The sequence below is a fragment of the Lepisma saccharinum genome, chromosome 4 (assembly GCF_977018435.1).
Source record: "Lepisma saccharinum chromosome 4, izLepSacc3.1, whole genome shotgun sequence".
NCBI lineage: Eukaryota > Metazoa > Arthropoda > Insecta > Zygentoma > Lepismatidae > Lepisma > Lepisma saccharinum.
The window spans coordinates 104,020,097-104,037,658 of NC_139232.1; the positions used below are offsets into that span (position 1 = coordinate 104,020,097).

Sequence of the window (17,562 nt, forward strand, 5' to 3'; positions counted from 1 at the left end):
CTACGAAAATACGTGAGAAGATGAATGGTTGACTTTGTAGTTAGTGAATATTGTTATTGTTTTTATCTAGAGCCATTATTGGAATTGCTACGTAGTACTAAAAATGATAACTTGATGCATTTACTGTTCTGAGAAGACAATTAGTTTCTTAGCAAAATCCCACTTTAAAGCATAAGAGTTTAATTGGTACGCTGAAAATGTACGGAAGAAACACCTCCTCACATTCAAGAGACTTGTCAGACATGCAAGCGAATTTATTCCCTGCGCCACGTTCCTGTAGGAACGGTCGTCTTTCGGCGGACTCCATATCTAAGGAGAAGAGACGCCGGGAATCGTTCGAAACGACCACGTCGTCGTCACGAGGCTCGGCACGCTCGACAAAAGCTTCTCGACTTGATGAATCGCCTTCGGTTCCTGTTCGACGGTGGGAAATACCGACACCAATCTTGATCTACACCGCCAATGGCAGGGCAATTGCAGAGATAATAAGTTTCCTGGTTCGACGAGGTTTTACCTTTTCTTATAAAGGAAACTGCTTGAAAGATTCTTGTTCGACTAAGAACGTAAGAAGTACCATTTTGCAAGCGATACTATATGGCCGCATTGAACAGTATGTGTAGTTCGCCTCAGGATCCACTGCCCACCAATCACTAAATGTGATAATTCGATACATTCGTCAGGACTATTCCACCGGGGATATTTACAAAGCTCTTCATCAACTTGGCTTTTTTGTAGTGATCCTCGACCTGGGTTCAGAGATCGTACTGCCCCAGAAATATTCCAATTGAACTCTCTACTCGATTTCACGTTTAGGGTTGAGAAACTCCGACGAAAAGATATACTGCAATGCCATAAATGTCAGCGGCTTGGCCATGGGCAGACTGTCTGCGAAGCTAAACCCTGTTGCGTGAAATGTGTCGGCGAACATCGAATCGACAGATGTCCTCGACGTTCCTTGCAAGTATCAGCGTATTGCGCCAATTGTTCTAGTCCACACTTGGCTAACTACAAGGGTTGTCCCTTGTACAGAAGAACGCTTCGATGCATCGCCCTAAGCAACCTAGCGATCATCCATCACAATTTCGACGGCAGAAAAACGACGACCATCCATCGCCTTCTGCTCCATCTAACACTACGCCTCGATCAAATAGGCTCGATGCAACAGTGACTCATCGACCAACGCCTACTCCCCCTTTTCAACTCACTAACTTTTCAAATGAGAATAGATGTAGTGACCCGACCCCGTGACCAGCCCCCACTGATTGGTGCGAACCGACAACAACAAAATTATTGAGCATCCTCACCACCAATGAGTGAATCCACAGCTTCGGTAAAGCTACGGCGCGCAGCTGAGGCCTGGCTGAGATTGACTGGCACCCCAGGGGGTGGGTAGCCGCCCTCGGGAAATTTTAAAGTGGATGTTCGTCGATAAATGTTGAGATTTTCCCGAGGTGTTTTAGAGTGTGTGCATGGTGCCGTTAAAGATATTAGAACTTTTAAATGTATGTTTTGTTTTGTATTGTTGACATTGCCGTCCAATGGAAGTCAATAACCCTTACGAAGAGCAGTGGTAGCTTTTAGCTAGCTTCTGAAACGCGATGATGGAGGTGGTGAGGAGGTGGTGTGATGACTGACAATTTGTTAGTGTGTAATGTGTACTTGTGTGAGGTTTAATGGGTTATGGTCAAGAGTCCTGTTTGAAAAGGAAAATGGATAAGAAACGACATCTAATAGTATGGAGACCTCCACCCCAAAACAAATATTAGAAGAAAAACGGAAAAACTGAGTGAAATCGAAGGAGAGACAGTAGAAACCCAATTATGAGGAAATACCAAATAATTTTAGATTTTTAGTAAATAAACTGCAATCAGCAATTTCGAGGGAAAAGATTCCAGTGTCAACAAAAACATTTCTGACAGAAATCACTAGTAAAATCCTGGCAGAGTACGAAGACTTTAAAACGTAATGTGAAGTGGTTCCTCTCTAAATGAGGAACTTAAAAGGGATAAGGCATTCTTCCAAGAAACTCTTAAAAAGCAGAGTTTACAAGAGGAGGTTCATAGAGAAAGTGCATCTTATGCAGGACAACCGCAGAATGCGGACATACCAAAACCCTCAAGACCAGTAAAGCCAACGGTATTTATAAAATCAAAAGAGGTAACGCCTAAGGAAATGCAGTCCATCATAACAAGCAAAATTGTCCCAGTTAGAGACAAAATTAGAGTGACTGACTGTAGAGCTACACGGGACACAGTTATAGTAGAAGTAGCAACACAAGAGGAACTTCAAAGAATGATAAACAATCAGAACTTGCAATCGGAGGGCTTAATTATAGAAGCAAGGAAAAAAAGGAATCCAAAAGTAATCGTTTATGATGTACCTAAATCATATAATGACAAAGATCTAGCAGAGGAATTGTATAACTTAAACTTTGATGATATAATGACGGAAGAGGAGTTCACCAATAACATGAAAATAAGTTTAGGACTGGCAAGCGGAATGAAAAAAACATTACATATAGTCCTGGAAACCTCAATAATGAGGAATATTATTCTCAGAAAAGAAAAACTCTACTTAAACTTTCGTATGGTTAATGTAAAAGACTACATATCTATTCCAAATGTTTTAATTGCAACGACCTGGGCCACAATATTGCACTAGAGAAGAGACATGCAACAAGTGTGGAGAACAGCATGAGGAACAGCAGTGCTCCTCAAGTGTAACGATATTCATACCGCGCAAGATCCGGAGCCGTAATTGCCAAAGACAGGAATGCTTATACAGATAAACGCTCAAGGATCGGAACTTGTCATGAATGAACTCATCCATTATATCTTAAACAATGAGATAGACAGCACTTATACAGGAGTCCTATCAAGTGAGAGGGAAGATTCAAGGACTCCCTAATAGAATGAGATCTTTCTAATGCCTAAATCATCAAAGGTGGCAATAATAGTCGCTAATTCAAGCATCGTATGGTTACGTGATTACTCTACTACACTGTGGTGATAGAGGTTAAGCTGGGTGAGGACTTATGGATAATGGTAGACACGTATTGTCAATATAAGGACCCCATTCAGACATACATACATATGACTGATAGACTGGTTACAAGATTTACTCGGCACAATATTCTCATATCAATGTATGCCAATACCAAATCAAATAAGGGGTTCAGCAATGATACTGATGAAAAGAAATTGGAGCTGGAGGATTACATCGCCAGCAGGGACCTGCATGTGATGAATAGAAAATCAAGAGTTCCAACTTTCTGTAACTCAAGAGGAGGGAAATCGAACATCGATATTACACTGGCCAATCATTTGGGTAGGACCTTAATAGACAATTAGTGGGTAAGGGATATCACCCAAAGTGACCATAATATGGTTGGCTGGAATATTAACTCAGGAAGAGGTTCTAACGCAGACCAAGATATTCCGGCTAGGAGAAAATGGACCTCTGTTGAGCAATCTCTGTTGAGGATTAACGTGAATCAGTTATTACTACAAAAACCCATACAGACAGGACAACCATTAGTGGAAAATTTGAAGGTATTAACAGCCACACTGTATCGTGCAATACGAACCATCCCACACTCTAACAAAAACAAGAAGAGAACAATATGGCCATTGTATATATTAAAGCGAAGGACCCTTACGAGGAAGTTAAGGAAGATATACCAGAAGTCCAAGACGGACCGAGACCGAAGGTACAACCTTGCAAAATACAGGAGATCCAAAGAAATATGCGCATATCTCATAAAGCAACTTCGAGTCAATTCCTGGGTTAGATTCCTGCAGAAGGAAATCGCGAGAGATACAGGGGGATATCCGTACAAACTGGTCTCGAATAAGCTTAAGCATAGTTTAGCCATACCCACCTTACGAAGGGGTCATGAGACATATACAGAGACAGGAAAGGATACAATACAATATCTCATGGATAACCTTTTACCAACAGATGTGCCACAAGAGGATTCTGTAATACAGAAGGCGGTTAGAAAGGAATTGACCAATCCGTACAACAACGAAACCTTGGTGATCCCATTTGCAAAAGAGGACATTGCACTGGATATTGACTCTCTTAAATGCAAGAAGGCCCCAGGACCAGATACGTTAACTAATGAAGCAATCAAAATTCTAAATAATGAATTACTTGAAGGTCTTCAGATAATATACAACCAATGTCTGGTATGGGGAGTTTTTCCCAAACAATGGAAAATTGCCAGACTAGTGGCCATCCCTAAGGACTCAAAAAGGGATTTTACAGAAGTTGGTACATATAGACCAATTTGTCTTGTAGATAACTTGGGCAAGATTCTGGAAAAACTAATACTTAAGCGAATGAAAGAAAGACTGAGCTTAAGAGAAAGATCGAACAGACAGTATGGATTTGGAAATGGACGTTCTCCAGAGGATGCTGTGAATGAAGTAATAAGAACCGTCCAAATGAATCAAAGCTAGTACGTGTTAGGAATAGCACTAGATATAAGTGGGGAATTCAACAACCTGTGGTGGCCCTACGTGCTTAAGATATCAAGGGACCTCGATGTACCAAGACCACTCTACACACTAATCCAAAACTACTTAGATGGAAGATCAGCGTTCTACACATACGGCCAAGAAAGGACAATCAAGGATCTAAATAAGGGATGTCTTCAGGGATCCGTCTTCGGTCCCTTATTGCGGAACTTGAATATCGAACCTCTACTAGAAGAACTGAACTAACATCAAGATGTTCTCCTGGTAACAGCCTACGCGGACGACGTAATAATTCTATGTAAAGCAGACAACCGGAAGAAGCTGGAGAGGAGAGCCAACTTGGCAATGGAGTTAGTCAATAATTGGACTATGGAATCGAAGATGTTACTAGCCAGAGACAAAACGCATAAGATCCTCTTTAAGGGGAGGTTACTGAGGATGCCGATAGTTGAAGTTGCAGGACTCTTTTATTTCCAGCACTAAACGACTGAAATATCTTGGAGTTTATGTGGACTCGGGAATGAAGCTGAAAGGGCAAGTAGACGAGGTTACTTCAAAGGCAAAGGCGGCTCTACATAGCATCTTAGGGGATGAGCAACTCAGCGATGAAGATATCTCTAAAAATCTCATTAATATATTATTGTGCAACTTTTGTTTCGAATGTCTGATATGCTGCATTCGCATGGTCGTACCTGATTAAGCAGTAGCAAATCAAATGCATCCTGAGATCATCCCAGCGGAATGTCCTCTTGAGGATGACGGGTGCATTTAGGACTTCTAGCAATTATAGCTGTGGCGGGAGTTCTACGCAGAGCGGCAAGATACTGGTGGAAGATGAAGCAATACAACAAGATTGAGGAACTTCTGAATACAAGTTTCAAAACCAAGAGAGAAATAGACCAGCATCTTTGGCAGCAGTGGCAGAATGAGTTGGCCCAGTCTCAGAGCTCGGATCATACTAAGAAGTATTTAAAAGAGGTCAAATAGATGGTAGGCGTCAGGATGCTTTATCCTACCAAAGGCATGGTACACTTCATTACAGGCCACGGGCCATATGGCTCATATCTGAACAGATTTGGTCTTAGTGCGTCGAGTGAATGCAGAGTATGCAAAGTAGAAGACACTCCTGAGCACGATCTGCTGCGGTGCAAAAAACATACGGACCAACAAATTGTAACTCTTAGACAAAGTGTGAGTGGAGTCAATCTGCAAGAACGTCTAAGTGAACCAGCCATCTTCCAGTCCGTTAAAAAGACGAGCTGAAGCAATATCCACAATAGATGAGATCAACTATAGATACAACATCGGCGCTGGCAACGAAGTGGGAACCCTACATCCGGATCTGGAAGCAACAAGTGAAAGACGCTGTAGCAGCAGATTGAGTGCTAAGAACTTGAATGAGAATCCAATAGCTGAAGAAAATGAGGAACCAGAATAGAAGGAAATACGATATTACGAACAAGGACCGACCGCAATAAACAGAAGGAAATATTATATTACCTGCGCTAGAGGAAGAAAAGAAAGTGTTTAGTGAAGTGTGGTAAAGCAGCGTGGATGACCGAACGATGTGCCTGAACTACTACTACCACTACCAGGAACTGGATGAGGAAGGCAGGAGATGTGTGCAGAAGAAGAATGAATAAGATACCGGAAGAAGAAAGAAGAAGTAGTGAGTAATCCATCCAAGGGATACCAGATCAGCAATTCTCGTAACATCGAGTAGCTGAGGGTCTAAGGACCAAAGACTTTAAACTTTATCTTTTGATAATACAGGTCTATGGACCTTATTGTTGATTACAACATAAACCAGATTATCACTATCTATATCACTTATTTTCTCTCTTTCATGGAATCAATAATCCATGGTTACCCTCATTAAGGGCATGGTGTTCGTACCATCAAGGAAGTTAAATTGTCTTATCAATTTTCAGTTTATTGCAATTCATATTTTTACTTATATATATATATATTCATTTTTATATTTCTTTGTATTTCTTCTAATTCTATGTTGTTCTTCTGTATATATTATTTTTAATGGTGTTCTTTGTATGTTTTATTACTGTCTTAAAGAGGTAAGGAAGGAAGGGAAAATGGAACTGGAAGAAGAAACAAGAAGAACCTATTAACCCACCTTCTAAGGGTTTCAAGTTTAGCAATTCTCCTAACATCGAAGAGCTGAGTCTAAGGACCTTATACATCATAACTACTTGTTTTTGGAAACAGGTCCACGGACACAAACTGTGTCTGTTACACAACCTGAACAATAGTCAGGTTATATTCCACTCATACAATTCTTTATTTCGTTAGACACCACTGATGTAAATTATATTTCACTACGTTATTTAATAGTCATATTATATTATTCTTATACATGTATTTCTCATATATTATTTATCTTTGTATTTCTTATTGTCAAGACACGAAAATAAAATAGGAACCCGTAGTACACAGACCTTGGTTTTAATCTTCAGAAACCAAGGTAGCTTAATCTTTCCCTTTCCAATGTTCCCTTTCCTACTGTAGTAAAACCATAATCCTAGAGGGGCACAACTGCTCCCAGTGAAAAATAGGCAAAAAGGAAATGCCATCTACGACAACTAAGCTGGGAGAGAGGGTTACACTGTGAGCGAGGAGAGAGGTGGCTGGAGGACATCGTCCCCTGTGCTACCCTGTGGGGACCGAGATTCCAGCGTTGCAGCGACAACCACCTGCCCAGCTGCCAACACAACTTAGATCATCAGTGAGCACTCCGTCTCCTGCCATTATATCGACGTCTTCCATACCAGAACAGACATCAGAAGTTCTAGAGAACATTCGGCGGTTATTAAGACAATTATGGAACCCTGATACTTTCAGGGCATTACAGCTATTGGCTGACGGCTTCGCACGATTCCAAGCAATCACCGACTCACAGGAGCGCATTCAACATCTTCTGAGGTTGGAGTCACTCCTGTGATATTTATGTTTTATGTTGTAACGTCTTGTGCTGTCCTTTTTCTTTGACAGTTGCAGTATGTTCTTGTAAACTCGATGTTAAGAGTAAATATATTTTGTAGTACAATGTACATGTAGTAGCTACAACAGTGAATGTTTCTCAATAAACAAGATGCTGTCACGGTAAAGTGATAACTTAAAAAAAAAAGGAAGCGAATTCCTCTGTAATTCGCTTCCTTCGCTTCCACTGGAGTGGAAACCTACGGGTGTTAACGAAGCTCCGATGCAGAGAGATGGGCATCGCGTCGGTGTGATGGCCGAGACACGTCACCGAAGAAGTAACTCGCGTAACTCGAGACGTCAAAATGAAAGAAGACTACTAACCCAGCTTGCTGATTGGCCTGGTCTAACAACAAATCAGAACACAGGGATACATGTGCTATGCGCAACACCGATTGGAGTTTGGACAGCTCTCGCCCGGCACGATCTCGTCTCTGAGATTCCTATACTCATATTGTCGATACTCGGGCTACCCCGGAAAACGATGGAAACGCAGTAGATCTAACTTTGACTGCAGCAGGAAGTAGATCGAGTTCAACCGGACCCATCCGAAAGGAATCGACCTCTAAAAGACTTAAATTGCGTCAGAAAGATGTCCAGAAAGAAGACAGCGCCTATCTTGTTGATCAGTCATCGAAAAAAACTCCATTAGTAGATAGCGATGGATTCCAGCTTGTGGAGTCCCGCAGAACAGTTTCCAGCTCTTCCTCGGAAGATGGTACAGTACAACCGGTCTCACTTTCCAATATATCTGAAGCCCTTGCTAACGCAGAAAGTAATAAAGAGGACTCGTCAATGCAGATTGAAGAGGGTGCCTCACAAATACCAGAGCAGCTACGAACTACAAGGAGGGCAGTTGAACGATCTCCACTCATATGTGTACCAGCAACTTTCTCCGCACAATATCGAGAGTAACCTCATAAATGCACTAAAACTGAATCCTCGTGTACATGTCACGGCGGACAGTATACGATTTCAATTCACAAACAACAGTGAATTCGCACGCTTTCGAAAGGCTCTAGAATTTCAGCAGGTCAAATATGCTATTGCTACGGATAGACAAGAACGACCATTAAAAGTTGTGTTCAGACTACTGCCAATAGACTTAGAGACGAAAAACATCATGGGTCAATTTATGATGCAGGGAATGGAAGCAATTACAGTCCAGCAAATGACACAGCGAGAACCTAACAGTACCAGAAGGAAAAGGATCCCATTATACTTGGTATCAGTAAAAAGATCGGCCGACGCAGCGGAAATATACCAGCTGGAATATCTTCGTATATACAGGGTAGGTGTGGTTCCGTACAGACCTCCCCTTGTAATACAATGCCATAATTGTCAACGACTGGACCACACACAAAAGCTATGTTTTACCACCCCCAGGTGTGTCAAATGTTCAAGGGCATACAAAGCATTAGAATGTGGGCTGAAAGATGAAGAACATCCAACGTGTGTCAACTGCGGAGGAAATCACCCCGATAACTATCGTGAATGTAGAATATTTGCGGAGATACTTCAACAAAATCGCCAAGCCACGATGCCTGCAGCTAATCCAACGCTACGTCCAGAGATTACGTCTATACAAGCAACTACAGGTCCAACCTACAATCAACATGGACCTACAGCATCTGCAACAACATCGCAGCCTCAGTCGTATGCCGCTCAAGTAGATTCACGTCCTAGAGGTAGAAAGCATTCATATGTTCCACCTTCAAATGCTTCCATGGGGAGTGGTTTACATATTCTACTAGATATGGCCAAGAATTGGAACCTAACAAAAATCTGGCAACTCTGTCCAGAGGACTACAAGTTCTCTCTCAAGCTCCGACGGGAATATCTGTCATAAGTGTCGTCATCCAAATACTGATGGAGATGCAGTCTGATGGATGTGTTTAGTCGAAGACACATCCTAAGACAGTTAAATCTTTTGATTTATAATGCAGACGGTTGAGATAAACAAACTCCGGAATTCTTTTACCTTCTGCAAAATAGCGAAGCAAATATAGCTTTGATTAACGAAACACACCTGAAAACACATTAAATGGACAATCCCTCAATATCGAATATTTCTGGAAGATAGAATTGGAAGCCAAAGGGGAGGTTTACTCATTCTAACAAGACAAGGACCGAACGGGGCACAAGTGTCACTACATACCTTCTCTTCTATAGAAGCCATAGGGATTAGTGTACATACAGCGGAAGGAAACATAATATGGTTGCAGCATATCACACTCAAGCTACAACGATAGATCAACAAGACATCTTACTGTTGAATGCTTTGCGAACTCATGTGATAGTGGGAGGAGACCTAAATGCTTAACATTCGAATTGGAACTCCCTTCTACCCACGAGGAAGAGGCCTCCCAGACGTTTTGGATATTCTGTTAATCAAGGTAGAAGGTCTATCCACTATTCCATATGTGGAAACTGCCCTAGTCTCAGACCACCTTCCAGTTTTTACTGCTGTGGCTCAGGGCATATATTGTCACAGATTCCACTCCTTACAATCAACCCTGACAGACTGGGATCTTTACAGGCAAGAGACACATAACAAGTTAAACCTTCACAAACAAATGGACTGCCCTGCAGCTATCGATCTCGCAGTCCAGCATATTTCGGAGATAATTGCAGCAACATATCGGCATGCCACTATAACAACCAAAACCCCAGAGATAAAAATACCATTACCAGTACTCCAAATGTGTCTCCCCTATAGCGCAGTGGTAGCGTCGTCGCCTTGTAATCAAGAGGTCCCAGGTTCGATACTTGGTGGAGGCACATAGTGGTTCGGATCCCACTTGAAACTGTAGGTCCAGTCCCGATTAGCCTTTCTGTGCATAAACACCAAATCAATCAATCAAGTACTCCAAATACTTCTCTGTATAACTAGATGGGCCAGACGACGGTGACAACTTACGTATGCACCAATCCATTTATACGAATGGAAACAAATTTTAAAGCACTTACATCAATATCTCTTTCGATACAATCTTCTGTTGGGATGCAAAACTTTGATCATTGCAGATAAAAGGCAAGACATTCTGGAAATTGGCAAGGACTCTGAATGCCCGGGAGAAAACAAATACTACGCCACTACATACAGCGGAACTTTTGGCAACTCATTTTAGGAGCCATTTTCAAATAAATTAAGATCTCCACGATCTAGATATTGAACAGGAAGTCTTCAGTAGCTACCGCCAACTACAGCAAATGACCCCAATATTAGATGCTCAGCATATCACAACTAGAGAAGTGGGACGTACATGTCAAAATTAAAATCCTCGTCTGCACCAGTATCGGATGGAGTGCCAGTTGAAGCTTTGAAGAACATGACCAGAAAAGACTGTGTTTCTCGCCAAACTCTTTACGGCCATCTTGAAAATTAGATACTTTCCACGTAGTTGGAAAATCGCGAGAGTGATCGCTATTCCCAAACAGGCGAAAAAGTCTTCTGTCGCACATCATCAAATTCTTAGAGAGAATCACCTGTAAAAGACTCCACACCATCATTTTCGGCCACCATCTAATTCCTATTCATCAATTTGGATTCAGAGCAAACCACAGCACTACGGAACAGCTCTTAAGAGTCATTGATTATGCAGCAGTGCATAACAACCGCAAACATCGTGTTCCGGGAATATTTCTAGACGTGCAAAAAGCCTTTGATCGTGTTTGGCAAATTGGATTAATCTTTAAATTCCAAAAACTACCGTATCCACAGTGCTACACAAAATTAATACTCGATTACCTTTGCAAAAAGATCCTTCTTGGTCAGTGTTCAAGGTAGACAATCTGAGGCACATGCCATAGCTGCAGGTGTACCACAAGGATCAGCTCTGTCTCTTATGATGTACGCTCTGTACACGGTACATCATTTGCAAATATCTGAACGCATCATGGCCACGTACGCTCAGACGCTGCATTTTTTGTGCATGCCAAGAAATTATGAACTTGTGAAGTTAGAATGAAAAGGTAACTTCCAATATTTGAAAATGGGCCACCAAATGGAAAATTAAAATAAATTTTGGGAAAAGTAAGGCCATAACAATAGCGGCAGATGGTGCCAAAAGCAAGTCTAACCTCCATCTTTTTGGAAAACACAACCTTGCTGTAAATAAAGTAGCATACCTGGAAGTAAGCATCGACTCAAGATTAACCTTTGGATCTCACATTGAGAATATCTGCACACGAGCCAAGCAGAGAGAGGTATACTACACTCGAAAGCTTAGATCAACGGCATTAACATTAGAAACTAGACTATACATATGTAATATGATGGTGAGACCGATACTGATATATGCTGGCCCATCCTGGATGCAATCTGCCCAAAGTCATTTTAAGAAAATTCAAGAAGTACAAAATAGAGCTCTTTCTGTAAGTGGTCACTACCCTAGAGCTACGAGAACTCTACAAATGCACGAGGATCTAGAACAACACATGATTGTAACTATTCTGAGGCATGTAAGATAAACATTATGGACCAAGCTGGCAAACTCTTCCTCGAATTCAGAGGGTACACCTTCCAAATCCGCCATAAAGATTACCTGGCTACTAAGAACCAATGATCTAATTGACCATCTTGTAGTGTTTTGTATTGTAATGCTTGTGTTGTATTGTATTCCTTGTATTTATGTTTGTATTGTTAATTCGGGAACATTGTCGATAGAGTCTTCCGTGACAGTTGCGGAAGACATTTGTAAAAAAGAGGATGTAAAGAAAATATTTATGTTGTATTTTACAATAATATAATACCAGTTAATGTAATAAACAAGATGCTGACTTAGACAAAAGCTGACAACGAGGAGAAGGGGAGAAAGCGAATTGATACGTTGTATAAAACTCACCTGCATATTCGGGATTGGCAAGGATAAATTTGTTTCTATCAGGAAGCCCGGTCAACATTCCTTCCTTCTCTTGTAGGAAGATCTTAGCTCTCCTATCAACGAACTCAAGCTCGTCTTGCGTTGTGTAGGGGATGGGAATAGTCCACAGCACGTCCTCATTTGTTTCTTCGCCTTTCATTTCAATGTAGACTTTCTGTAATTAACGTATGAGAACTTTCCATATAATTTCATTTCTATTCTTAAGTCTACACTCTAGACAATATAACAGTCGCACATAGAACATAAAACGTTGTAAACTGAGGAAAGATGGAGATATTGCTTGATTTAGTTTATTTTACTTGGCTTTGCTACCACTTCTCGCTAATCGCGAAGATGAGGATGAGTGATGGCATGATGAAATTCATGAAAAAAGATACACTCACAAAGAACACCTATGTTCAAGCCGGTATTGGAATCTGGGAGACCTGGCGTTGTATCACGCTGTGTTAACCACTCTGTCACGGAGGTCGGCGTTCGAAAAATAGATATGTTGCTGCGTTAATCAAGTTCCGGGGTTTGAGGATACCACAGGGTTAGTTAATATTTACATTTCACAATATGTCAATGTTCCACTCGGGAAGAGACTCCTAAGGAATTCATGGCATTGGCATAGCACTTGGACCACGTGTAAGATATAAAGTAATGTCAGTACGTTATGTCGACGACGGGATAATTATGGTACATCTGAAGGTAAAGATGAAAGACCTACTGCTTATACAATGTGTCCACAAAGTCCTGTCCCTTGAAATTTGAATAGCTGTAAGTTGGTAACGAAATGTCGGAGATGAATACGACGTTAACACAATAGAGCATGGTCCTTTGGCATTTGTTTGCAGTTGAGAGAAATACATCACGTACCTAATGAAACGCAGGAGGGGGATGGGTATCGTGCAGGGTGGAGGAAAAAATGAACAAAATCATATTTTTGCCCTAAAACGTCTCTCAATTCCTGGTTTACGAAAACTTTCTCTGAACTTTTAGTCTACGTACACAGAAATGTTGAAAGAGGCTACTTTTTTAATTGGTTGCAGTGTGTAGAGTGACAGAGAAATCAAATTTTATGACGTCAGCAGGAAAACCTACATTTTGCACATTTTCACGGCAGTGTGCAATGCTGCGACCTCAGATTGCACGGCTCGATGCATACTGGGTATCTACACAACATGGGAAGCAAAAAGTACTGACATGGACGAAGAAATAGTTATTTTGATACTTTTTTAAAATTAGTAACAAACAGTAAACTTGTTACATGGGTGGCAACACTGTTCTGAACATTCTCGTCTAAAAAAATGCTGGAAATGCGCACCCCTCTGTTTTAAGGCACATTGCAGACGACGCCGTAAGTTGCAGAAAACTTTTTTCACGACTTGTGGGCTGATGTTGTTAATGATATGTAAAATGTTTGCCTGCAGATGTTGTAATGTTTGTGGATTGTCTTCATTAACAACATCTTTTAAATAACCCTACAAGAAGTAATCTAGTGGAAAGATGTCGGGGGGGGGGGGGCGAGGGAGCCACAAGCCCTTTCCAATCAATTTGTCACGAAAAATGCTCTCAAGAAAGGCTTTGTTTGGCGTGATGAATGACTTGAGGCCCCATCTTGTTGAAACCATGCGTCTATCTCATCCTCCTCTAACATCGACACAAATTCCTGCACAATGTTCATATACCCAGCACTATTCTTTACAGTCTCTTTGAAGAAAAATGGTCCAACAATGCACCGCTATGATATTCCACACAAGACACCTATTTTCGTGGAAATAAGTGGCTCCTCATGTACAACATGAGGGTTTACGGTAGCCCATATCCTACAGTTCTGACTGTTAGCATAACCCGATAGGTGAAATCATTCTTCATGGAAAAAATAAACTTTGTCAAGTTCCTTTGAGACTTGAATGTCTGAAGAAACCATCTAGCAAATCGTATTATTTTGACCTTGTCCGGAAATTTAAGTTCATGAACGACATGAACACGGTAAGACGACACTTTAACTTACGAAATGCTTTATGTTTGATAGATTTGGGTATATGCGATTCTTTCGATAAACGCCGGAGTGATTTCTTACGTGAACGAGCATACAGACGTTCCAAATCTTCCAAAAAATCAGATGTAAAGGCACTAGGTGTTCCACTTTGTGGCTTGTCACACGCGCGACAAGTTTCATGAAATTTGTTTTTGAGCCGCAATATTGTTTTCCTACGTGGTACACTCTTCCCAGGATAGCTCAATGAAAACTGTTCCTGCACCTGTTCATGACGGTTTGTTCTCAAGAAGCATTTGAGGATAAAAACACGTTCTTGCAAGATGTGACCTACTTCAAAAGATAAAAGGAATAATAAGTTTAAAATCAAATTAATAACAGCACTCTCAGCAGCTAGAACAACGTCACTCACATACGACACAAAACCAACGAGCCAACAATGCAACAAACAGAGCAGCGCTGACAGGCTTCATCCAGATGCACAGCACGGCAGCGCCGCCTGGATTTCTCACCAGAGAAGTCAGTGTTGCCAACCAACAAATAGTAAAAGTAACCGTCCATAACAGATTTACAATTTACGATCACTCGGTATCAGTACTTCTTCGTTCCCATGATGTGTAGATATCCAGACGCATCGTGCCGTGCTATCTGATGCTCGCAGCATTGCACACTGCCGTGAAAATGTGCAAAAAGTGTGTTTTCCTCCTGAGGTCCTAATATTTCATTTCTCTGTCACCCTACACACTGCAACCAAAAAAGTAGCCTCTTTATACATTTCTGTGTACGTAGAGAATAAACATTCAGAGAAAAGTGTCGGAAAACAGGAATTGAGATAGGTTTTGGGTCAAAAATATGATTTTGTTAATTTTTTTCTCCACCCTGCATGATACCCCTCCCCCTCCTGAATTCAACCTCAAAAACATGCCAAACGACCATGCTCTCTTGTGTTAAAGTGGTATTCATCTCCGACATTTCGTTACAAACTTACAGCTAATCAAATTTCAAGGGAAAGGACTTTGTGGACACTGTATAAGTCGACATGCCACATAGCGGTTTGCTAGACGAGAAAGTAGAAAAACCTACGACCAAATAGAAGGCATAACCGAAAAAGAAAGTAAGAGAGCATACATTATCGTAATGAGAGTTTGGAATGCAGTAGTAGGAGAAGGCGAGGAGGGAAAAAGAATAGGAAGACATGGATTAAGAGACAGAAACGAGAGAGGTGATTTGCTGGTCAACTTCTGGAAGAGTAACTCACTCATTGTCGGAAACTCTCTCTTCCAGCAGCATAGGAGAAGAAGATACACATGGGCATCCCAAGGGACAGCAGAAGATATCCGACAGACTACATCCTGGTACAAGACAGATTTAGAAACTGCCTCGAAAATTCAAAAACCTTACCAGAAGCTGACATAAATTCAGACCAGGTACTAGTAGTGAGGGAAATAAACTTTTGTTTGAAGAAGATAAAAAGAGGACAGAAAATTAGGAAACCTAATTTCGAGAAACTAAAGGATGAAATACAAAGGAAAAGGTTTGAAACAGAATTTAAAGGAAATGTAGTTGAAGTGAAAAGTATTTTTTAAAACAGTGACACGATCTGGGAAGGAATAAAAGTTTGCCTGAACATAACTGTCGAAGACACCATAGGGTACAGGGAAAGAAAGAAATACAAGAGACTATGGATCACAAAAAGTATGCTCGAGGAAATGTAAGATAGGAAAACATGGAATAACGTTAATGCACAGGCTGGAAGAAAATACAGAGAACTGAATAACCAGGTAAAAAGGGAAACAGATAAGGGAAAAGATAAATGGATGAAACAAAAATTCCGAAGAAATTGGTTTACCATGAAATTCAATGTCTTGACTTTACAAAAGAAGTGGGAAGCTATTTGGATGATGGAAGATGAGAGCGGAAACGAAATTATGTACAAACAAGAAATACTGAGAACATGGAAAGAGTATATAAAAGATCTGTACGGGAAAGGGAACCGATCAGATGCTTTATGCCTACCTGTAGAAAATAAAGGAGGACAAAAAAGGGCTACCCACCATGATGGAAGAATTTGAACTGGCACTCTGTAATGGTTTATATCCTTCTGTGGAGAGTAACCTGTTTTGGCTCGACCTGTTACGTGCTTTCGTTACTTACCCAGGCAAATAGTTTACGTTATACAATCAAAAACTAACAAAACGGTTCAATCGGACTAAAAGACATAGAATAACTATTATACAAATAGTGTTATATTCTTGACCATGGATATTAGGGAAATCTTCAGTTCCTTTTTCTCCATAATACCCAGACGTTCAGTTAAAATAATATAGAGGACTGTTTATTTCGTCAAATAAATACATTAAAAAAATACAAAAGGAATAATACCCACATAAAAATTACATGATCCAATGAATTGAATACTCTATCTGAGGTAATAAAGGACTGGATTCTTTCGGTGGCTCGAAAACAAATTTCTTTAAAACAATAATAATATCTTCAAGTAACTGAACGTTGGCTTGTCGCCAAACGATTTAGAATAACTACGTGATCGGCCGCTAGCCGTGAAGCTAGCTAGCCACAGGCACTTTATACCGCCACTGAGAGAACTTTCCAAGGTCTCTACTCTAGGCCAAAAACGTAAGAATGCCATTCACCGCTATTCCACAGGATCCTTTATATAGGCCCTCCGAAGAATGACCGGTAAACTGGAAATTTCCACCACTTAATGACTTAAAGGGAAAAATATAAAATTAATCGCAACCCTGCCCCAGTCATAGGCCAAGCTTCTAGTACATTGTTTTAAAACTGCATAAAGAAAGGAGTTACATTGGTATTAAAAAACAAAATACTAAAAAATGCATAAAAAGTATTTAAAAAATGGACCATTTACTGATTCTGTCATTACAACTCAAAATAATTGAAGAACGGAAAAGCAACAGGAAGTGACCAAATTTCTGTTGAATTCATAAAATATCTTGGTGAAGGAAAGAAAGAAATGCTACATTTATGCAATGAAATGTATGATAAAGGTATATAGCCAGAAGATTTCATGGAAACAATGTTAGTACCTTTGAAGACGAGAAGTTACTCCAAGAAATGTTCTGAACATATGACATTCAGTTTAATATCACAATCAGGAAAAGTTCTTTTGAGAATTTTAAATAGATGACTACCCTCTAAAATAAACACAGATTTAGAGGAAGAACAGTTTGATTTTAGAAAG

The 17,562-nt window shown here is 40.6% G+C and overlaps 1 protein-coding gene across 1 annotated transcript in view; it reads right to left on the reverse strand.

The window, feature by feature from the left end:
* The window catches only part of LOC145986694 (aminopeptidase N-like), a 79,136-nt gene that overhangs the window by 42,396 nt on the left and 19,178 nt on the right, over positions 1-17,562 (reverse strand). The window contains exon 4 of the mRNA XM_083121008.1: positions 12,323-12,515. Coding sequence (XP_082977134.1) covers positions 12,323-12,515 — 193 coding nt within the window. The remainder of the gene's footprint in view (positions 1-12,322; positions 12,516-17,562) is intronic.